The following is a 22,262-nucleotide window of genomic DNA, read 5'->3' on the forward strand; positions in this document are numbered from 1 at the left end:
AAATTAATTCACTCTCTAGGATTTATATGTGCGAATTATCAAAAGATTCCTCCCAGAAAACATAATTTGTCAAACGCTAAATGTTTGAAATATGAAATTGAATTTATGTCTGACATATGGATATAAATCCAACTATTTATAGTATTATTTTCCCAAATTATAATCACTTCTTCAGAGATTAGTTGAATGCTGGTGCTCATTATGATCCATTATGCTAACATATAGTTTTTAATGTCCAACGTACACTCATAATGACTACACTAATAGAGACCATGTCAACCTTTGAATTTGATCCAATCAATTGCAACTGTGATATCCTCACGCATGTAGTGCAGGTCACCTGCTTCTAGATCTGTTTCGGTGGGTAGCAAGATTTTAAGGCTTTTCTGTCTCCCAATAATACTATCAACTGGATGTTGGTTCAGGTATTCAGATTCTTCAGTGAGCCAATATAGCTATCACCCCCGTGGTGTAATGCGCTCGTCGAAATGTACACGGTCAAGACTACTATATCAAGGGGGTGGGTTTAAAACCATGTTTTGTCTTTTTATTTTTCATTCGGCCATACACATATACTATTGATATTTTATCAAGTTATATTTTATCTTTATGTAGCCTTTTGCAGCCCCATTGAGTGAATATTTAAAAGAATTACATCTTTTCCTTTTTTGTCCCCTATTTTGAGTAAAATCGCCCACTGACCTCCTTGTGACCCACATGTGTACAAAAGTTGACAAAGTCCATAATTTTGTGACTATCACGAGCTTATGCAGCCTGCCAGACGACATAAAACTCCACTCTAGAAGATAATGTAAGTGCGCAAGGTTAGTACAACAATTTTAGAACCTTAATTCCTAGTATCAAGTCTGTAAGAATTATATTTTTGACCAAGGACATAATTTTCTACACAGTACAAACAGAAGTACCAAACCTATGGCCTATGGCGGATCGTTATACCACTGTATGGGACCTTTATGAATTAACCTAGTACCTAACGGGTGGATAACGTTATACATGTATGTTTAATAAAGTTTTTGAACAAGACTCTCATTATACGCGGCACAGTGTCAAGGGGAGGAGACGGGGGTAATTTATCGTCATTTTTCATGGAAAGGGTGAGATCGCGATTTGTTTTGTAGCTGTCATTATATATAGCGGCCATGGCGGTTCCTGTTGTGTCCACGGCCGGCGGCAAGGTGCGAGGAACGGTGCAGTACACAAACGACCTGCCGGACAAACCTGTCTACACCTTCCTCGGCATCCCGTACGCAGCGCCCCCTGTCGGAGACCTGCGGTTCCGCGCGCCTCTGCCTGCCGCTCCGTGGGAAGGAGTCAGGGATGCTACCGAACTAGGCCCCTACTGTCCACAAGATCAAGATGCCTTCAACCTCTACCCTATTCAGCTCAAACATTACAAGTTCAGTGAAGACTGCCTAACACTGAATATCGAAACACCAACAATGAGAAAGGATGCAGGACTGCCTGTAAGTTTTGACAGGTGTTACTAAAATGAAAGGCATTGTGTCATATGGAAAAGGGGACATGCATGCCCTTGTTCGTAATGCGTAATCAGGCCTTTCTTAGTCTTTGTCATCCGTAGGCATCCTCCCCAAAAATCAACGTAATTCGTAATAGTACATTAACCGCAAAGTGTAAAGTCGTAAACGGTGGCAAAAATGTTGCGTAATTTGTAATCCCTACCCCCCATGCAGGCCCTTATTAAAATGAAAGCCATTGTGTTATATGGAAAACATCCAAGTTGTTGGACAGATTATGTCATATTAGAGCATAATTAATAAGTATGAAATACACCGTGTTGTAGGTGCTCCTGTGGATCCATGGTGGTGGATTTGTATCTGGACTGGGACACCAGGTGCCCTTCCTATCCCTGGCTGCCCACCAAGACGTGGTGGTCGTGACCTTCAACTATCGCCTCGGCGCCCTTGGCTTCCTCAGCACCGGGGACGAGAACGCACCCGGGAATGCTGCTTTCCTTGACCAGGTTGGATAAATATTCTGTTGTCTACAATTAGCTGTTAATGATTTGTAGGGTAATTAAGATATGGTGATGATCAAATAAAGGGGCATGTCTGTTAATGCATCTAAATGTCATCCCTTTAGACCTGTGACATATAGATAGCAACATATAGATTTTTCAAAAAGGAAACCAATACAAGGATAAGCTTGAAAAGGCTTGAAAGTACCACATAATTGTCATACGCAATTCCCATTGTTCTCCTCTATAGGTTCAGGCGATGGTTTGGGTCCAGCAGAACATCAGAAACTTTGGAGGGGATCCGGACCGGGTTACGCTATTCGGTTTGTCCGCTGGTGGCACGAGTGTTTGTTACCACCTTGTTTCGCCTCTCAGCAAGGGTCTGTTCCAGCGAGCCATCTCTCAGAGTGGTGTGTGTCAAACACTGGATGTCGTGTCAAATCCACTGGACAGAGCAGCAATGCTAGCAGGAGAAATGGGCTGTGATACAAAGAGCACAGCCAGCATGGTGGCGGGCCTTAGGGAGAAGTCAGTAGACCAAATAGTCGCCTGTAGCCAACATCTTTTGAAGAAACTAGGTTCCAAAGGGGAGCTTCTTGCTTTTGGGCCTGTTGTTGATGGAAGCTTTCTTCCAATGTGTCCCTCGGACGTATTTGATCTCGGACAGGCACACACAGTAGACTATCTTCTAGGTGTGGGAAACCACGAGTATGGGTTTCAGCTCCCAAATCAGTATATCCGAGGATTTGGACAAGGACTAACCGTGGACAGGTATCTCGTCAGGCTGAAAAAGAGGATGGGAGCAGTCTATCCAGTAAGTTTATAGGACCTGTATTTTGACCTTTTTTTCATGACAAATCAGTGACGTTACTTTCTTAACATAATTTGCTTTTCAGATGTTAGTTAAATTGTGTTTGCTTGTGTGTGTTTCCCAACAGAAAGCCAACTTGAACAACATCACAGCAGCCATACGCAGGACGTACCAGGAAGGTGACAACCCAGATGACCCACATGCTGTAGAGTACCAGTTCACCCAGGCCTTCGGAGATCAGATGTTTGTTGCTCCGACTGTTCTCACTGCAAACAAACATTCAGGTGAGCTCTTTTGGTACTTTACCCCTTGTCTTTGGGAAGTTAGATTTTTTTGTGGTGACAATAGTTGCAATGTACAGAGGGATGGTCTCAGAATATGACAAAATTCTTTTTCAGCTGCTGGACAGAAAGTCTACCTGTATGAGAACCAGTATGCGCCCTCTAGTCCTGCAGCTGTCCGGCCAGACTGGGTGGGGTGTGACCATTCAGACGAGGTTTTGATGGTGTCTGGCGCTGCCTTCCTGGATGTGCCTTTGAAAGTCGGTGCTCTGCTGCCATTCTCCCCTGATGACAAAAGGACCAGCCTGAGCATGATGGCTTACTGGGCAAACTTTGCTAGATCTGGGTACGTGTTGATTTTACACTCAATCATAATCTGCAATATTCTAAGTTCTTTTAAGACAATTCATAAAATGGATTCCTTTCAGCAAAGAGGTTAAGTATCTAACCTCATTACTTTCAGTTTGTGTCTCTTTCTCGTTAGTGCATGTTTTTAATCAGGCAATATCTCGAATTCAACTCTTTTAATGCAACAGAGATTGTTATTATTAGACTGTCATCTCAGCAGAGTAAAAATTTACTAAACTCAATGCTTTCCTCCAACCCAGAAACCCATCTGACGGTACCGGCGGCCCAGCTGACAGCCCCATGGTACCAGAGTGGCCCCAGTACACACCTGACAACCCCGCCTACATGAAGCTGGATGTGACGTCATCTGCTGACGTAGGGCTGAAGACAGAAAGGATGGCCCTGTGGAATGACGTCATCCCCAAGCTTGCTGCATCTTCCAAGTTGTGATGTTCAGGAAGTACAGTTAGTGTTTTTAAGCAAGAACATTTCAATTGAGTCTATCTGTTCTCTACCCAGTGCTTTTAAAAATGCAATAATGTATGGTATCAAAATACATGTCTTCTCCAACTGATAGCTTTGTACCTGTGTAGTGCAAAATAAATCAAACCACAGGATGAATTCTCTGTACATTCAGACATTTCAGATAGCATCTGCTTTGTTTCATCAGTAGCTGTGAATGAGTCAGAAGACAAGAGTAGCCTGTATCTGAACACAATAGTTTTATGGTTTTTAATAACATGACAAAGGAGACCAAACATACATTTCTGTGTGGGAATGTCAAAATATCTGTAATTGTATCAACATGCCTGTATCAATTGTCTATGTCATTGTGGTGAGAAATTTGGATATAATATAAGATGATTAGGCTCAGGGGTGTTCCTGGAAGAGTTTCTGGAACTATACATGTATATGAATAAACAAAATTACCTTAATTTAAGTACAGGTCACAACAAATGAATACATGTAATTTGCATTCATGCACTTATGCATACATGTATACATAACCAAGTTAGCACTATAGTCTATTGAATAAATTAGACTTCTCCTTGGTCCTCTGTGATGGTTTTAGAATGTCTTATATCATTGTGAATATGTATAATTTAGGTGTATGAAGTAGGGAAACATTTATGTAATCAGTCTATAAAATTCTACACAATTATATGTTGGAGAGATGTTCCCCCCGTGGCAACTATTTCCTGATCTCATCCCTCTAATCTTTACTTCCGTCTCTGTTTTTTGTAGCCATTGCTGTTTTAAAGTGATGATATGGTTGAAGTAGCTTAGTAGTAGTGTTGTTTTTTTTACTATGTTTTATTCCGACCCAAATTAAAACCAAAGAAGGTGAAGCAACACAATTTCAGGTTCAAAACCGCCCCATTTTATTTCAAACTATATGTAAAGACCTATAATGGACAGACACCACTTGTACAGGTTCTAGCGTGTGTTCGATCCGGCACACGTGAAGCCGATAGTCACGTACTCCACCGACTCCTGCCACTCGCCCTCGCTGTTTCTCCGCAGGACGTTCAGCTGGTAGTCGATCGGGAGGCAGGCGAGGTCGGCCCGAGGCGCCCCAGTGGCAGGGTCGTGGCACCGGGAACCCGTGTACTCCTTCACAGCTACCTTCAGAGTCGACGGGAAACGGTCGGGTTGGACGTTGTCTTCATACCTAGCAAATAGATGCAACGTTATATTGTTGGCCCCATGCATGAAGAAAATACACAGGCATGCATAGTACATGTAAAGGAATATGTATATATTAGGTTTCAACTTTGAACCGGCGTGTATGGTGTCTATGTGTTGAGTAAGTGAATAAGTATATCCGTCGTCCTCTTGAGATCTGTGCAAATCATGTGTTTGTCTAATATATTAATACACTGGAAAAATGGAAATTGCCATTACCTCCATTTGCAAATAGACAGCTGGTTGTTTGGAACGTTGACAGGCAGGGGTGGTTGGTAGAGGTACCGTCCGTGGTGCCGGCGGGGAGAGCCCAAGGCCGACACCGGAACAGGTCTGTCTCTGGCTCCTTGTTTCAGGTCATACCGGTGGCGTGTCGGCCTCAATGCTGAGAATTCGAAAAAAACAGTAGTGCCGCCTCGCTTACCAGCACTAGGACCTAGGGTTTCCCCTAAACCTTGTGTTGGTCGCAGGATGCCAAGTAGTGAACCGGCCACGAGCAAGATTACGACCACCCTCACCTAAAAACAAATAGGCCAAAGAGTTGCATAAACTAGGGAGATAGAGGTGAAAACTAATTGCAAGTGAGATAACACTGCCATATATTGACAATGACAATGACATTGACGAAAAAAACTGCCAGGAGATCACCAAACTACTTAGCCTTGAAAAGACGAAAAATTAAAAGATTAATTGTCGGATTTACCATAGGAAATGAGACATATCTGATATAATTTCTACATATCAAACAAACGAAGAAACCCCACGAAATACCCGCCCACATACATGTACATAAATAAACAGCCCCGGAACTGTACTTACAGTGGAGTCCATGTCGTTGTGTTCCTTCTTCCAAAAGCTTATGTAGGGAAGTGGATAGTCACTGATGATAATACTATATAATTGCAATTGTGAGTAAATTACATCTTACCAGGTAACGTTTTGTTCCTCATAATCTTTCTGACACCGAGATTAGGCGAAAAAGTTCCCCTTTCCCCGGAAAGACCGATCTCTTGTGTGCGTGGGCCCAACAAATACGCCTGGGGTAACCTTTATTGCCTCCAATTCTGCGTATGTTCCAACTTCCTCGTAGTGAATTCAAAGAAGGGAAGAAAAAAAAGAGAGATATAATTACACAACTTTTTCAAAATCCTGTAATCAAACTGGTGTATATGTGTACATAGTAGAGTAGAGTTAGTGACACGCTTCTGATTCAATGACAAGTTCAGTTACATGTAACAGTTACATGTAGTTTTGCCATGTTGTCTCCAGTACTAGTATGCCTGTACCTGTACCTGTACGGCAAGCTGTGTCACGACAGATTTCACACCTGGACAAGCTTGACGCGTCAGATAATTACGAGGGTCGTTGATCTCTGGCATAAATCATGGCAATTCTAGGTGTTTGATTTTTGGGTTGGCCATGATGGCGACTCTTAGAGGCCATTACTGGTACATGTGTACATTTGTACTACTAAGTTGTAGTGTCGTATAATGATGGCCAATAGGCACTTGTACACATATTAATTGGGGCCCTCCAAGGATGTCCAAAAGTCACTGTGACAGCCCAGGGCTAATTTTTGTATTATTAATACCTTTGTTACAGCCTCCTGTTATACCAGCGAAGAAACAGACTCCACTACGCGAAGGTTTAACGTCACGCTATATAATATTATTATATGATTAAAAAACAATTCAACTCCACCCACTTTCAAATAGAACGGTCCAATAACCCAGGTGACCTTTGTACACACTTTTGCCACTTTTAAAAACACTACTCGTGACAACATGGACAAAGTCCACCACCAAAGTCCATGTACACCACGATTTACCCGGCCGTGGATAGGCACAAACAACTGTCTACCTTCAGTTAGATACTAAGTTTGCTTTTCGCAATTTCTTCACAAGTAACGACTGTTAAGTTAGGTGTCGAAGGTGAGTACATGTACATTGACAGTACTATTTTGGGAAGCATTGATTTCTAGACCTCTCCTCTGTATGTGAAGAATGATAATATAAAGATTTGACATATAACTGTTATTATATGGTTTTCCGTCCCCATTACCAGCGACCATGGCGGCTCCTGTTGTGTCCACGGCCAGCGGCAAGGTGCGAGGAACGGTGCAGTACACAAACGACCTGCCGGACAAACCTGTCTACACCTTCCTCGGCATCCCGTACGCAGCGCCCCCTGTCGGAGACCTGCGGTTCCGCGCGCCTCAGCCTGCTGTTCCGTGGGAAGGAGTCAGGGATGCTATTGAACTGGGACCCTACTGTCCACAAGGCACCGCCTTTCTTAACAACCTGCCAGTCAAACTACAGCATTACAACATGGACGAAGACTGTCTGACCCTGAACGTCGAAACACCAGCCATAGCAAAGGATGCTGGGCTGCCGGTAGATAGAAAACATTTTTGTCTACCGCCCAATGTCTCCTATTATATAAATCTCCTTTTACTTTAAAAAATCAAAAGAAAATACATACACTGAACCATTCATTATACAATAATTCAAATCATAAAGCTAATAATGAAAAAGAATTATCCATTATACAGTAATTCAAATCATAATACTGATAATGAAAATCATAATACTGATATTAAGAATCAAGAACAAAAAGTACCCCATTTGCCACGATGCTTCTGCAGATTTCCCCTTTTTGTAGCTATAGAATATTTTATTGTATGAAAATAGTTTACATAATTAAGAAAAGATTGAACTTTGTCATCTTGTCAAGATGTTGCGTTGTAATAAAACATTTAATGTTTATGTTTCGTGTAGGTGCTACTATGGATCCACGGCGGAGGACTGTATGTTGGTGCTGGATACTTCCTCCCCTACACCTCCCTCGCAGCCCATCAAGACGTGGTAGTCGTCACCTGTAACTACCGGCTGGGCGTGCTGGGGTTCTTCAGCACTGGGGACGAGATTGCCCCCGGGAATTTTGGCTTCCTGGACCAGGTTAATCATTTAGGTTACTAAATGTCGCACTGAAAAATCAAAACTCAAGATTGGTCTAAAGGTAGCACACTTCAATCGGATATCTGCTGACATTTTAGGATTCTTTATTCTTTATTCAAAACAGTGGTCAGCCTAGCAGCAGTGCATAGAAAATTATAGACCGCTGAATGGAAGTATATACTGTCCAACGTGTGATGTTTGTTCTTTCTATATATAGGTCCAGGCGATGGTTTGGGTCCAAGAGAACATCCGGAACTTTGGAGGAGATCCAGACCGGGTCACGATCTTCGGCGAGTCCGCTGGCGGTGCGAGTGTGTGCTACCACGTGGTGTCTCCTCTCAGCAAGGGTCTGTTCCAGCGGGCCATCTCTCAGAGCGGCGTCTGTCAGACGTGCGACACCTTCTCAAGGCCCCAGGAGAGGGCTGTGATGTTGGCGGAAGAACTTGGCTGCGACACACGGGATACGGCAAACATGTTGGCCGGTCTCAGGCAGAAGTCAGCAGATGAACTCAACTCCGGTACTCTGGAAGTGATGAAGAAGGTCGTCCGCCAGGGCGCACAGCTACCTTTCGCACCGGCTGTTGACGGGCATTTTCTTCCCGCTGAACCGGCAGTTATATTCGACATGGGCCGAGCTAATGCCGTGGACTACCTTCTGGGCGTGAATAACCACGAGTACGGACTCCTGCTTCCCATGACGATGTTTCCAGGCTATGGTCGGGGAATGACGGAGGACAAGTACCTCCTCAGGATGAAGAGAAGGATCGGCGCTCTTTATCCGGTAAGCATCGCATTTCTGATTGTTCCTAGCTTTTTATGTTTACCAAATATTGTTTTTGCTCAGTTTCTTCCTCTTCTTCTTCAAACAGTGACCTCTGACCTGGCCAATGACTTGATTTGTTGACACCTGTCACCATGGTAACTGGTGTTGAGTTACATAATGTTGCAATTTCATAGTAAGAGGAATACTGTCACCATATATGTGCATGTGTTTGAGTAAGAATTAATAGAGCAGACCATATGCAGAGATAAACATTATGCATTTGCTTTGCAAATGTTACTTTTCTAGTTTTAAAATAATTCAACTATGCATGTAACGTCCAATCAATAGCAAGAGATTTTCAATTCTAAAAAAAAAATAGACAAAACCTGACAAGACTTTATTGCCATTGCCAGGGTTCCAACCACGACAACATTGTATCAGAAATCAGCAGGCTGTACCGAGACTGTTACAGCGGGGACGACCCAATGTCGATACAGCACCAGTTCAGCCAGGCGTGCGGGGACAACGCCTTCCTGGCTCCGACGGTTTTCGTCGCAAACAAACACTCAGGTGAGCTACATTTTACCATTTGCCATGGAAACTGACAACAGACTTGAAATGAACTTTTTCCTGGTTTCGTATTGAACCCTGTCAGTGAACAGCCGTATCAATATGTACATGTACATCTAACAAAGGACGACGACGACGACGACATGTTCTTACCTATAATGTCTTCAGTTGACCACGATGTGCTAGAAAAATTCTGTACATTCGTATACAAATGTCTCAAGAAGACTCAAGAAGAAACTCGTGACTTGTAAAGCATAGATATAGATAGAACATAGCATGGTTTCCCTACTCCTATTTGTAGCTAATGTACTGCGTTTGGGGCATGAATATATTAACTTCATTGTCATTGTCATGAATTTCAGCTTCTGGACAGAAAGTCTACCTGTATGAGAACCACTACGTGCCCTCACGGTTTGCCGCTGGCCGGCCGGACTGGGTGGGGTGTGACCATGGTGACGAGTTGTTCGTCATGTCCGGCGTGGCCTTCTTGAATGTACCTTTGACCTCGGGACGTTTGCTGCGATTTTCTGAAAACGACAAGAAGGCCAGTTTGGATATGATGGCTTACTGGGCCAACTTCGCTCGAACTGGGTGAGCGCTTCTTTCAGCCTTGCACATTGTCATTCTCCAATAATCTCACATTATCTGAGTGTTTCTCTACAGTACGTTTTTATCTGTGTTTTCTCAGGAACCCATCTGACGGTACCGGCGGCCCAGCTGACAGCCCCACGGTACCAGAGTGGCCTCAGTACACACCTGACAACCCCGCCTACATGAAGCTGGATGTGACGTCATCTGCTGACATAGGGTTTCATCCTGACAGGATGGCCCTGTGGAATGACGTCATCCCCAAGCTAGCTGCTCCCTCCAAGTTGTAATTATTATGGCTTCCAACGGGCGTCAATGACCTAATGGCCCAGCGGTTATCCGCCCGACAGAAACCTCTCGCCTGAAAGCATCGGCCAAGCGCAAACTGAGTTTTGGCCACGGCGCTTCCAACTAGCCTATAAATGTAATTAAATTGGGGGATCACCCCGTCCGGAGTTCATGTCTATGTTGCATAAAATGATCACTTTGTTGGAATAATTTCACGGTCACTATGCAAGTATTGATTGGTGAAGTTTATAATCAGACGTAAACATTCTGGGCCAACATTTCATATATGTATAAGTCATAATCATATACGTCTATTCTTTTGCTATGTTAATTCGGTATGTCTGGTTGACCTTTTGAGCCCTTTTTTAGTGATGCCCGGTATGGAAGTCAATAAAAGAGATATATCCAATACTTTGAGACAGTGTCCAAAGTTTCTTGTAAGAGCCACGCGCCATTCTCAAAATCAAATGGGTCACAGCACCCCTCGTCACACAATGGGGTAACCCAATGAACGAGTGACCCGCTGTTCATAGTCCAGAGCATACACGTACATGCACATGGTCTATAACCTCCTTGGTCCTATATCAACAAGCAAATGTTTCAAGAGTCTTTGGTACTGGAGAGGATTACAGCTAGAGGTGTTCAAATGCATATTCTGGTCTTGTTTGCGATGTGGCTGTGTGCAGCATGTGAGTAAACATCTGGATTGGCCAGGTCGTTCATTAACCCTTTGGTAACATATCAACTCTTCGCCCCTACGGCAAATTATCAGAGTAATGTTTTTTTTTTATATTTCCCTCCATACCATGGTATGGATGAAATATATATTTTTAATACATCATCATCTCTTGTATTTACTTTTACCACATACTGAGTGTAGTTTTTGTCTTTTATTCCCTTCTGTTCTCCTCTGTTCAGCGTCTGGTTTCAGCGACGATGTCCCTCCTGTGGTGACCACGGCCAGCGGCAAGGTGCGAGGAACGGTGCAGTACACAAACGACCTGCCGGACAAACCTGTCTACACCTTCCTCGGCATCCCGTACGCAGCGCCCCCTGTCGGAGACCTGCGGTTCCGCGCCCCCCAGCCTGCCGCTCCGTGGGAAGGAGTCAGGGATGCTACTGAACTGGGACCATACTGTCCTCAAGACTATGCTATGTTAAAAGGGTTCCCCGCTCACTATCATCACGCCACTTTCGACGAAGACTGTCTGACGTTAAACATCGAAACGCCGTCACTTGGAAATAACGCAATTCTGCCGGTAAGAAGTAAAGAAACAGGACAGCCGGGCCGACATGGCAGAGAATAACTTTTTTTCGGCATGCACTACTAGTATTAACTACCCAACCTTTCAGGTTCTGGCTATGGTTAATGCTGTGTGTTGAAGTACTTGTTGATAGCAGTAACGTCATCTTTTTCTTGTCGTTAATAGCATTTGGGAAAAGGAGAGCTTCCAACTAAAGTACATAATTATTCATCTCAAGTTAACGTAATTGTACATGTCCCTGCAGGTTTTGCTGTGGATCCATGGAGGTGCGCTGTTGGCGGGTGCAGGCGGGATGTGGCCCTACGCGTCTCTGGCGGCCCATCAGGACGTGGTGGTCGTCACGATCAACTACCGCCTCGGTCCGCTAGGTTTCCTCAGCACTGGGGACGAGAACGCACCTGGCAACTTCGGCTTCCTGGACCAGGTCAGCTACATACTCTTTATTTGACTCTCTTGTTCTTCAATAACTGTAGCATATAACTATAATGTGCCCTAATTATAACGTTTCTGATTTTCGCAGGTCCAATCGATGCTTTGGGTCAAAGAGAACATAAGAAACTTCGGAGGGGATCCTGACCGGATTACGATTTTTGGCGAGTCCGCTGGTGGAGCGAGTGTGTGTTACCACGTTGTGTCTCCTCTCAGCAAGGGTCTGTTCCATCGTGCGATATCTCAGAGCAGCGTCTGTCAGACCCTTGATGTCAACCCCCAGCCACTGGAGAGAGGGGTGGCGTTGGCAGAAGACCTCGGCTGTGAGACCGGAGACACCGCGAGCATGGTGACCTGTCTCAGGCAGGCGTCGTCCGATGACCTCGTCGCCAGTCATCGGCGTCTACAGATGAACCTCCGGCTTCAGGGAGAGCTGAGCTCTTCCCGTTCCCGCCCGTGGTTGACGGGACGTACCTTCCGGGTCATCCCAATGATCTTCTACACAAGGGTGTAGTAAACGTGGCACAGTACCTTCTTGGAGCGAATGATCACGAGTACGGATTTCGTATCCCTTTGGGGACGATTCCAAACTTCGGTCAGGGAATGACAGAGGAGGAATTTCTCTTCCGTCTGGAGATGCTCGTGAGCAGGCTTTATCCTGTAAGTATCTGTCATCTTTCGCTTTCCCGATTTTCCTTCCACGCTACATGACACTATATGTCTCCTAAAACTCTTGTTAAATGTAAATTAGTACTCTAATATTCGAATGAAAGCTCATCTGTGTTGGTAGAATACATAGTTAAAGAGTTTGACTTGTTCCAACACAATAAGGGGAAACAGAACGGTCTCTCAAGACTAGATTTCTGGAACACAGGCGCCCCAGTTCAAACACATCGGAAGTGTCGCAACACATACACATCGAGTCCCCCGGACATACAGTTACATTGGACAAGGTGCGCATTCTAGATACGGAGCAGGATTACTTTGTGAGAGGCGTGAAGGAGGCAGTTTACATCAGGGCCCACCAACCCTCTCTGAACCGTGATGGTGGGAGATACCGTCTTCCCGCCACTTTTGATGCACTCCTGACGTCATCACGTTTCCGACTTCCGGAAAGTCAGCGATTGCATCACAAATCTGACGAAGGTTGACGGGATCAGCCGAAAATTTATGGTGAGTTCTCCTTATTGTGTTGGAACAAGTCAAACTCTTTAACTAGTACTCTAATAGGTAGAGTAGATTCTAACAAAATTCTTTTCTGTTACAGACTTCCAAGAAGAACGACATCGTGGCGGCCCTACGTGAAGAGTACCAGTACAACCCTGATGATTCCATGGCCATACAGAACCAGTTCACACATGTGTACGGAGACCAGTTATTGGTCGCTCCTACTGTTTTCGTTGCAAAGAAATTTGCTGGTGAGTTCCTTTTCGCATCGATGATACTGCGATTACGGTAGAAGACAGAAGGTTGCTGTAGTATGTACTGAATATTGTTTGTGTTTTACAGATCATGGCCAAGTCTACCTGTATGACAACCGGTACGTCTCATCAGTAGCCTCCGCTGGTCGGCCGGACTGGGTTGGATGTGACCATACGGACGAACTTGTGATCTTGGCCGGCCTGGCCTTTCTAAACCCTCCAGCTGTGTCTGGGGATGATCATCGCCCATTTTCCAACGAAGATAAAAAGACGAGTCTGTACATGATGGCATATTGGGCCAACTTTGCTCGAACTGGGTACGTGGGTAAATCACACAACGCTCGGATGAAATAATTGGTCTATATAGTATTAGCGAATTTCTCTCCTAAATCCTGCTGAATTGAGAGTTTGAGTGTAGTCTAGTGTAAAGATTAATCGTTTCCTGCGAGGTATATACACATTATTCTAGAAATATTTTTTAGCTCAGATTTGATTTTAAGTTTCAGGTAATACATTGTAGTCACGATGCAGGCAATAACTGCGTTACAGACGGTCCTTGGATTTTTCTTTAAGATTACTTATCTAGCACACTCTGTTTCAGGAACCCATCTGACGGTACCGGCGGCCCAGCTGACAGCCCCACGGTACCAGAGTGGCCCCAGTACACACCTGACAACCCCGCCTACATGAAGCTGGATGTGACGTCATCTGCTGACATAGGGCTGAAGACCCAGAAGATGAAACTGTGGAATGACGTCATTCCAAAGCTCGTATCATCATCTGTTAGGGATGAATTGTAGTTTATTGACTTAATATTAATAAGCGCATTGGTTATTGTATGTGCCTAAACTATACAGTTGTATGTCTTATACACAGATTTGTTGATTTTTTCTGCCATACTGTTAACTACAATGACTCTAACAACAGACAAGAGGAAACCGTATCAGCCTCTTCCAGCGAACCTGGAAATGAACCAAAAATCCTTCTTTTGTACGCTTGTATGAATTTTTGACGTTTTGATGAAAAAGTAGTTCAAAAACATAATCCGCATCCGTCCGTGCATTTTTACGTGCCACCAAATAGACGTCGACCCTAACGTCGACTCCAGTGAATGCCCTTTGACTCACATGCCATATCAAGTTTACCGTATCCATTAGCTATCCAAACACAGTCATATTAGCTTTCACCGCAGATTTACTCAGTCGATCAACTGGATGTTTTGGTTGAAAGCTTTGCAAATATGTTTTCCGCATACTAATTTTTGAATCACTAGACAGATTAGGCTCAGGGGCACGTTACACCTGATAATTGCCCTTTAACCTTTGACCGCAATTCTTCAGTCGGCGTCGCGGAAGTTTCCTTGACGACTAGGGCTAGTAACGACCGTTCCGCGTCCCCTTATACATTAATAGGAAAGAGCACTGTAGCTACTGTCTAGTACTGATGAACCTCACGACTAAGGGCAGTCCCTGTCATACCACAGAGATGCTCTGTACAGCATTGTTACTCTTGGGTGCCGTAAGTAAGTATTGTTATTGTTAGCGTATGCATGGGAGGGGGCGCAGATATAGTGAACACCTTTTACCTAGCCCCATCCGCATGTGTATACTGCACTCGAAAGAGAGGAACAACTGTAAAATTATGAACATAGTATTTACTTAAAAGCCCGAAATCATAACAGCTCTTAGAGCTGCAAGTTGTACTTGCGACGTAATTCTAATAAATCAATAACACTAATGGAATGTAGTATCTTTCCCATTTATTCAATTGCCATAAATTTCTGTCAATGTGATGTTGTAAAAGAAATTTTGAATATTTTCATATGTCTCATGGGTATTGTGCTTCACAAGTGTTTGGAACTTCAGTTACAAAACATCCGTTTATAATACTAGTATACCCTAATGTCTATGCCGCAAACTCCAGCTTCACTTCTCGCTGACGATGTCCCTCCTGTGGTGACCACGGCCAGCGGCAAGGTGCGAGGAACGGTGCAGTACACAAACGACCTGCCGGACAAACCTGTCTACACCTTCCTCGGCATCCCGTACGCAGCGCCCCCTGTCGGAGACATGCGGTTCCGCGCCCCTCTGCCTGCCGCTCCGTGGCAAGGAGTCAGGGATGCTACTGAACTAGGCCCCTTTTGTCCACAGGACGACGCCATTTTCAGCATCTTCCCCGTACAGATGGAACAGAAAAGCTTCAGTGAAGACTGCCTGACACTTAATGTGGAGACACCCACCCTGGAAAGAGATGCAGGGTTACCGGTATGTTTACTGTATGGTATATTGTAAATATGTCTCTGAAACTTTAGTCTTTTTACATCCCAGGTATACCTAAAGTCTAAATCTTGAATTTCAATCGCATCTTTAGGTACTGATATGGCTTCACGGTGGCGCACTGATCCTCGGAGCCGGGTGGATCATGCCGCATGCCTCCCTGGCTGCTCACCAGGATGCCGTGGTCGTCTCCATCAACTACCGACTCGGTGTACATGGGTTCCTCAGCACTGGGGACGAGAATGCTCCTGGAAACTTCGGCTTTCTCGATCAGGTTAGTCCCGTTCGACATTTTTTTAGTGAAATCATTAAATGGGAAACATGATCAGCAGTACAGACCACCGTTTTTCCATGTTAAGTCACTTTGTTCTCATTTCAAGGTCCAGGCGATGGTTTGGGTCCAAGAAAACATCGCAAACTTTGGAGGAGATCCAGACCGGGTCACGATCTTCGGCCAGTCTGCCGGCGGGGCGAGTGTGTGCTACCACGTGGTGTCTCCTCTCAGCAAGGGTCTGTTCCAGCGGGCCATCTCTCAGAGCGGCGGCTGTCAGGCGGTAGAAGTCATCCCCAAGCCGCTGCCCAGAGCGGCGATGCTGGCGGAAGTGCTCGGCTGTGACACGAAGGACACAGCGAGCATGGTGACCTGTCTCAGGAAAAAGTCGTCTGATGACCTGATTACCGGTCACCAGGCTGTGATGCAGAAACTCAACTTTGAAGAAGTGCCTTTCCCACCTGTAGTGGACACGACGTTCCTTCCGTCTCATCCTAACGACGTGTTTGACCAAGGACGGACAAACCCTGTGGACTATCTCCTGGGTGTGAACAACCACGAATACGGGTACGTGGTTCCGCTCGGAGTCGTGCCAAACTATGGGCAGGGAATGACGAAGGACACCGCCCTCTCCACTCTAAAGAGAACCTTGGAGAGAGCTTACCCGGTAGGTTAACATGCTGTGTCTTGAATCGCGTCAGTGTTCTCTCAAACTTGCAACATTGTGTCAAATAAATTTCTTCACGTCAAAATATCCTTTTTGAATTTACAGAGCTCGTATCACGATGACATGCTCGCCGCTGTACGCAAAGTGTACTTTGACAACGACAAGGCAGACGACCCCATGGTCATCCAGCACCAGTTCAGCCTGGCAGCCGGAGACCAGCTCTTCGTGTCGCCTACTGTACTAATCGCGAACAAACATGCGGGTAAGTCCATGTATCAAGATTAGATATGGTCACAAATGGAATTTTCGCTGACACATCATTGACGGTACGTTATTGTTCCAGCTTCAGGTCGGAATGTTTACCTGTATGAGAACCACTACGTGCCCTCACGGCAGTCCACCGCCCGGCCGGACTGGGTAGGGTGCGACCACACAGACGACTTGTACATCATGCCTGGAGTGGCCTTCTTAGACATACGGACGTCTGACGGGGAACTCATGGCCTTTAACTCGGACGACAGGAGGACAAGTCTGGACATGATGGCTTACTGGGCTAACTTTGCTCGAACCGGGTAACGATGATCAACTCATTTCATCCTCTTAAAGATTGTATTACGATGACGAGTGGTTTTTATCTGATTTTGTTGGAATTTTTTATGCTATACATTACAATCGCACTAGTCTTTGCCCGCTCTCTCTGTATATAACATTTTATGATTTTTGTCGGTGTCTCAGGAACCCATCTGACCGTACCGGCGGCCCAGCTGACAGCCCCACGGTACCAGAGTGGCCCCAGTACACACCTGACAACCCCGCCTACATGAAGCTGGATGTGACGTCATCTGCTGACGTAGGGTTTCATCCTGACAGGATGGCCCTGTGGAATGACGTCATCCCCAAGCTCGCTGCAGCATCTGGTAGAGACGAGTTATAATTGCTATTTATATATACAGAAAAAGACATCATGATATAGGAGGAATCATGTCTTGCTAAAGACATTGTGAAACTTTATATAGATATCTCTGTAGATGAAGTTGAAACTATATGTAGATAAATGTTGAAACTGTGGTTTATCCAACAGGATACCCTTCAAATTTGGAAAAATACTTTCAGAATTCAAATGGAGCAGATTATTTCTTTTATCCTTGGAAAATATTTCATAAGTGAGCTAGAGACTATCGTGTGGTGTTAAGAGAGGAAAGACAATAGAACTCTTAGTCGTTGTACTATATAATAATTATCAAATGAACAGTTTGTACTACAGTTCGTCTCGGTCACCAAGCCTGGCTAACTCAGGTATAACTTTGTTCCAAAACGTCACTCTGTCAGACTTCAGGCCCACGTCAACAGACGGCGCCAGGTCCAGGTTCATGTAAGCTGGGTGGTCTGTGGTGTAGACAGGCCACTCTGGGGATGTCTGGTCGGTAGGGTTCCTGGGGTAACGAAAAAATTCATTAATCTACAACACAAAGACAAATTTGTACATCGCTTCACATTTAACTAGAAAGGTAACGTTCGCAAAGCAAATGCACAATGTTTGCCTTTGCATATGGTCTGCTCTGTTCATTCCTACTCAAACACATCCATATACATATGGTCAGACAGGAGTCTAAATCCGTCCTTTCTTTCTTTCTTTCTTTATTGGCAATGACAACAGGTCAAGACACAGGTTATCAAGGCAGTGTAAACTGGTATTAGATAACCCACATGTACAGACGTGCAGACAAACATGAAATAAGAAATCTACTATAAATACAAGACCTGAAATAAAGATAACATGTTAACTGGTTACAAGGTACAATACTATAATACATAATATAAGAACATCAAGACATTCCTAACTAGCAGCAATATGTGCAAAGAGTGTGGATACTAAATTGGGATGAATGGAAGGCTTTGGGTAAAAGTTTAAATATAACTCCGTCCTACTATAAAATTGCAACATTATGTAACCCAACACTAGTTACCATGGTGATAGACTGGTTCAAGTCATTGACCGTATTGGTTTGGAGAAGAAGAAGAGGAAACAGAGCAAAAACAATATGTTTTCTTTCAGTAAACATAATTATAAAGGATCTTCAACACTTATGATAGAATAGATCTTTTGATAAAAATTCCAATACCCGGTTCTGGCAAAGTTGGCCCACATTTCCATCATCTTTAGGCTCATCTGTTTGTCTGCGGCAGTGAAGGTTATGTTGTCGCCGCTGGTGAGTTGGATGTCGGTGAAGGGCGCGCCCACCACCATCCACCAGTCGTCCGTGTGGTCACACCCCACCCAGCCCGGCCGTGCAACGCGCAGGAAACTCGGCACGTAGTGGTTCTCGTAGAGATAAACTTTCCCACCGGCAGCTAGAATAGCAGTTAAAGACAAATGTGGGAAAAGCGTTGACCAGCGTCAATATCTTCGAAAACGAACATTGGATTCTGCTAGCATGCACCTGTTTTCATCACCACAACATCATTGACATTGTCACAATGCCAGTCTTCAAATTGCAAGGTAACAGGAAAAAGAAACTAGAAGGATATTGAGCATTTGCATAATGTTTACCTTCGCATATGCTTTGTTAATTCTTACTCAAACACATTCATATATATGGTTTCATCCAACCCTAGTTCCCATAGTGACAAGACGTCTGGTTCAGGTCATTGTCCTTATTTGTTTGGAGAAGAAGAAGAAGAGGAAACAGGGCAAAAACAATATGTTTCCTTCGGTAAACATAACCAGACTGACCTGTGTGCCCATCTGCAGCGCGCACTGTGGGCGCTACAAACATCAGGTCTCCCATCAGCTGGCTGTACTGGTACTGTATGGCCATGATGTCGTCAGGGTTGGCCTGGTCACGGTACTTCTCTTCTATGGCCGCCAGAATGGCTTGTCCCGACCCCTACATATACAATGAAAAGAAAAATAACATGCCCATGTCTTTTTTATATTTGCCCAAGAAATGACAAAGAGTAGAATCGCATGAAGCATGAATCCGTGTAATCGCATGAAGCAATGAACATAAAAGCATCAAATCTGTTGTTTGGTAACATTCACGTTGTCTGGCCAATTTTGTATGCGCACAATACCATCATACCTTGTAGTCAACGTACTCCGGTAGTCCCAACTTCAGCAGAGCGGTGCACAGTTCGTGTGTCATCCCCTTGCCGAAGTTCGGCAGGTGAGATGCTCTCGGCAGGATGAACCCGTACTCATGATCGTTTACTCCCATCAAATAATCCACGGGGCTGACCTGGCGTTTCTTCAGCAGATATTCGGGCGTAGACGTCAAGAAATAACCATCAACCACGGGCCCGAACGGTTTTAGATTAGAACCAAACAGACTATTTTGAAATAAGTCGTAACCGGCATACAGCTGCTCCACTGGTCTATCCCTCAGACAGTTCACGAGGACGGAGGTGTCTTCTCCGTCACACCCCAGTTCTTCAGCCTGTACCTTGGTTGTCCGGAGCGGGTTGAGTTGGACAGGGTTCGTCCCGAAGACACCGCTCTGTGAAATGGCTCTCCTGAACAGCCCTCGGCTGAGTGGTGAAACGACGTGGTAGGAGACGCTGTAGCCACCGGCGGACTCTCCGAAGACGGTGATCCGATCCGGGTCACCTCCGAAGTTCTGGATGTTTGCTTTCACCCACCTTATAGCTAGGACCTGGAACAATACAGAAGTGTGTTGGTATTGCACGGCTATGTCTCGTGATGTAACACAGAGCTATATATGGATAGTACATGTACTAATTCGTACACTGATCACAGAAGGCATATCAGCCTGAGGTGTATATAATTTTCTTCTCGTGCCTTCCTAAATACTTACCAAATATGCATACGTGTATTAACAACATGGTGCCGAACCTGGTCCAGGAAGCCGAAGTTGCCAGGAGCGTTCTCGTCCCTGGTACTGAGGAAACCCAGCAGCCCGAGGCGGTAGTTGAAGGACACCACGACAACGTCTTGGTGGGCGGCGAGAGGCGCGAAGGGCAGCAGGTAACCTCCGCCCGTCTCCAGGCTCCCGCCGTGGATCCATACTAGTACCTGGGAAAGGAGAGGCACACAAGGTGAGCGTTAACCTATGGTTAGACAGTGATGTTGTATTGTGGAATCTTCATAAAAGATAAGTTTGATAACTTATTGACCGGATTTACTGAGTTTGGCACAAATAACTATTACAACACACTGGCAAACCGCCATCGGCGTTTGTTGTTGGAGTTTCGACATTCAGCGTGAGGCAGTCTTCGCTCGTCGTAGTCTGTAAAAGCCGGAAGGGTATCGTGTGTTGCAGATCCAGGGGCTGCGGACAGAAAGGCCCCGGCTTCGTTGCGTCTATCACTCCCTCCCACGGAGTGACGGGTTCGGGCGCGCGGAACCGCAGGTCTCCGACAGGGGGCGCTGCGTACGGGATGCCGAGGAAGGTGTAGACAGGTTTGTCCGGCAGGTCGTTTGTGTACTGCACCGTTCCTCGCACCTTGCCGCTGGCCGTGGGTACAACAGGGGAACCATCTTGAGAAGTCGCTAAACCTGTTGTTTGAGGAAGTTAGATATTCGGGACAATGGATTACCACTTTACTGTAAAACAACAACAACAACAACAACTTGCGACTGAAAGTCATCGAAAGCACCCATCCACTACATATTTTACACAACAATCTAGCATGAGATTGTTTCTTCCCACCTCTCGAGCTCGGATCACCCATTTGAGTGGAAAATTCTGGAAATTCAAAGAGTGCCTAAATCGGCTGTGTCGATAAGAAGTGTCACGTGCGTTACACACCATGTTCGCACGCACGATATCATGCCTGTCCAGGGCTCGGGGCCGTGTAGTGATCACTATAAAAAATCCGCCTTGCATACACTCACCTAATAAGATGGACAGCCACACGAGAATAACGTCAGAACGGGCCATCTTTTACAAGAAACTGATCCAGCGCTGTACTTGGTCGAATCTCTGCAAACCACGTTTGCTCAAAACAATGCAGCTTGCTTCAGGTTAAAGGTTAAGCAAACGGAGCAAACAAACAAAGCGGATGGACTTTAACACTTCACCGACAGGTCTTATCATCCCGACAATAGATGTGGTCGGCAGGCTTCTCCGATGGTGATAAGGATTGGTACTACAGATTAATAGGGTCTGGTAGGGTTTATAATTCTTAATTGATGCTTCTGGATGTAGATTTAACCTTTGTTGACGTCAAAGACGACATTAACTGTCTTTTGACCCATTGTTCTATTCTAATTCTATTCTAGTCATGATTGGTATCAGAAAATCAGCTACCACCTACTGCCTTTTGCTATTGGCATTGGACCCCATTGTCTAGAAATGGAACTACGTAGATTATGAATTTGTGAACAGATGGCGCGTTCAGCACCAAGGACAGAGTGCACTAACTGCGCGTGGACTGTGTTAAATGATATATAGACGCGTTCGTTGTTCATAAACGAACGGTACTGGTCGTAGACGCAACTTTCTGTTTGGATGCCTTATCGTCGAGTACATGCATTATGCAACTTTTAATTTCCAATGGCCGGAGTTTTTTTGTTATGGCGGACTGTTACTGTCTATCTCTTTCACTGTCGATCGGTGGCGTATCTCCAGTTGGATTCGAGTACGGGGCTGTGCCTCCTCCTCAAGTGCAGCAATGGAAAGCTT

At 45.0% G+C, this 22,262-nt stretch overlaps 4 protein-coding genes across 5 annotated transcripts; 2 read left to right on the top strand and 2 right to left on the bottom strand.

Annotated features, from left to right (window-relative positions):
• Nucleotides 1–714: 714 nt before the first annotated feature.
• Nucleotides 715–17,572, top strand: LOC109473363. Its single transcript, XM_019773227.1, has 28 exons — nucleotides 715–824; nucleotides 1,140–1,484; nucleotides 1,823–2,002; nucleotides 2,247–2,810; nucleotides 2,935–3,091; nucleotides 3,206–3,434; nucleotides 3,697–3,811; nucleotides 6,725–6,767; nucleotides 7,187–7,513; nucleotides 7,961–8,079; nucleotides 8,297–8,860; nucleotides 9,256–9,412; nucleotides 9,775–10,003; nucleotides 10,101–10,286; nucleotides 10,822–10,835; nucleotides 11,207–11,394; nucleotides 11,798–11,977; nucleotides 12,266–12,490; nucleotides 13,250–13,400; nucleotides 13,492–13,720; nucleotides 14,005–14,185; nucleotides 14,784–14,925; nucleotides 15,327–15,667; nucleotides 15,774–15,953; nucleotides 16,060–16,617; nucleotides 16,723–16,879; nucleotides 16,961–17,189; nucleotides 17,353–17,572. The coding sequence occupies exons 2-28, from the start codon at nucleotides 1,161–1,163 to the stop codon at nucleotides 17,549–17,551; spliced, it is 6,168 nt and encodes a 2,055-aa protein (XP_019628786.1). The 5' UTR covers nucleotides 715–824; nucleotides 1,140–1,160; the 3' UTR covers nucleotides 17,552–17,572.
• LOC109473799 lies at nucleotides 3,702–6,042 on the bottom strand. 2 transcript variants are annotated; one of them, XM_019773867.1, is made up of 3 exons: nucleotides 5,942–6,042; nucleotides 5,342–5,640; nucleotides 3,702–5,108 (listed from the first exon to the last, which is right to left on the bottom strand). In XM_019773867.1, the coding sequence occupies exons 1-3, from the start codon at nucleotides 5,951–5,953 to the stop codon at nucleotides 4,874–4,876; spliced, it is 546 nt and encodes a 181-aa protein (XP_019629426.1). In that variant the 5' UTR covers nucleotides 5,954–6,042; the 3' UTR covers nucleotides 3,702–4,873. The 2 variants fall into 2 exon arrangements, with proteins under 2 accessions (XP_019629426.1, XP_019629427.1); XM_019773868.1 differs by lacking the exon at nucleotides 5,942–6,042 and adding an exon at nucleotides 5,826–5,890.
• LOC109473798 (carboxylesterase 5A-like) lies at nucleotides 10,959–14,203 on the top strand. Its single transcript, XM_019773866.1, is given in 8 exon segments — nucleotides 10,959–10,977; nucleotides 11,207–11,547; nucleotides 11,798–11,977; nucleotides 12,074–12,412; nucleotides 12,415–12,642; nucleotides 13,250–13,400; nucleotides 13,492–13,720; nucleotides 14,005–14,203. Coding segments are annotated over 8 exon segments (1,686 nt in total).
• Nucleotides 17,573–17,848: 276 nt separating the features above from the next.
• LOC109473800 (pyrethroid hydrolase Ces2e-like) lies at nucleotides 17,849–21,576 on the bottom strand. The gene is made up of 7 exons (XM_019773869.1): nucleotides 21,473–21,576; nucleotides 20,793–21,133; nucleotides 20,471–20,650; nucleotides 19,701–20,270; nucleotides 19,352–19,505; nucleotides 18,741–18,969; nucleotides 17,849–18,050 (listed from the first exon to the last, which is right to left on the bottom strand). The coding sequence occupies exons 1-7, from the start codon at nucleotides 21,516–21,518 to the stop codon at nucleotides 17,876–17,878; spliced, it is 1,695 nt and encodes a 564-aa protein (XP_019629428.1). The 5' UTR covers nucleotides 21,519–21,576; the 3' UTR covers nucleotides 17,849–17,875.
• Between the last annotated feature and the right edge of the window lie 686 nt (nucleotides 21,577–22,262).

The sequence above is a fragment of the Branchiostoma belcheri genome, unplaced genomic scaffold (assembly GCF_001625305.1).
Source record: "Branchiostoma belcheri isolate BF01 breed outbred unplaced genomic scaffold, Haploidv18h27 scaffold3, whole genome shotgun sequence".
Lineage (NCBI taxonomy): Eukaryota > Metazoa > Chordata > Leptocardii > Amphioxiformes > Branchiostomatidae > Branchiostoma > Branchiostoma belcheri.

Excerpts from the sequence above, each read along its gene's own strand:
- LOC109473800 (XM_019773869.1), bottom strand. The coding sequence starts at position 21,518 with ATGGCCCGTTCTGACGTTATTCTCGTGTGGCTGTCCATCTTATTAG. Across the intron at positions 20,651-20,792 it reads ACGCCGATGGCGGTTTGCCA|GTACTAGTATGGATCCACGG; the intron begins GTGTGTTGTAAT and ends CTCCTTTCCCAG. Across the intron at positions 19,506-19,700 it reads CGGAGTACGTTGACTACAAG|GGGTCGGGACAAGCCATTCT; the intron begins GTATGATGGTAT and ends TTGTATATGTAG.
- LOC109473363 (XM_019773227.1), top strand. The coding sequence starts at position 1,161 with ATGGCGGTTCCTGTTGTGTCCACGGCCGGCGGCAAGGTGCGAGGAACG. Across the intron at positions 2,003-2,246 it reads ATGCTGCTTTCCTTGACCAG|GTTCAGGCGATGGTTTGGGT; the intron begins GTTGGATAAATA and ends TCTCCTCTATAG. Across the intron at positions 11,978-12,265 it reads ACTTCGGCTTCCTGGACCAG|CCACTGGAGAGAGGGGTGGC; the intron begins GTCAGCTACATA and ends GTCAACCCCCAG.
- LOC109473799 (XM_019773867.1), bottom strand. Across the intron at positions 5,109-5,341 it reads CTGTCTATTTGCAAATGGAG|GTATGAAGACAACGTCCAAC; the intron begins GTAATGGCAATT and ends TCTATTTGCTAG.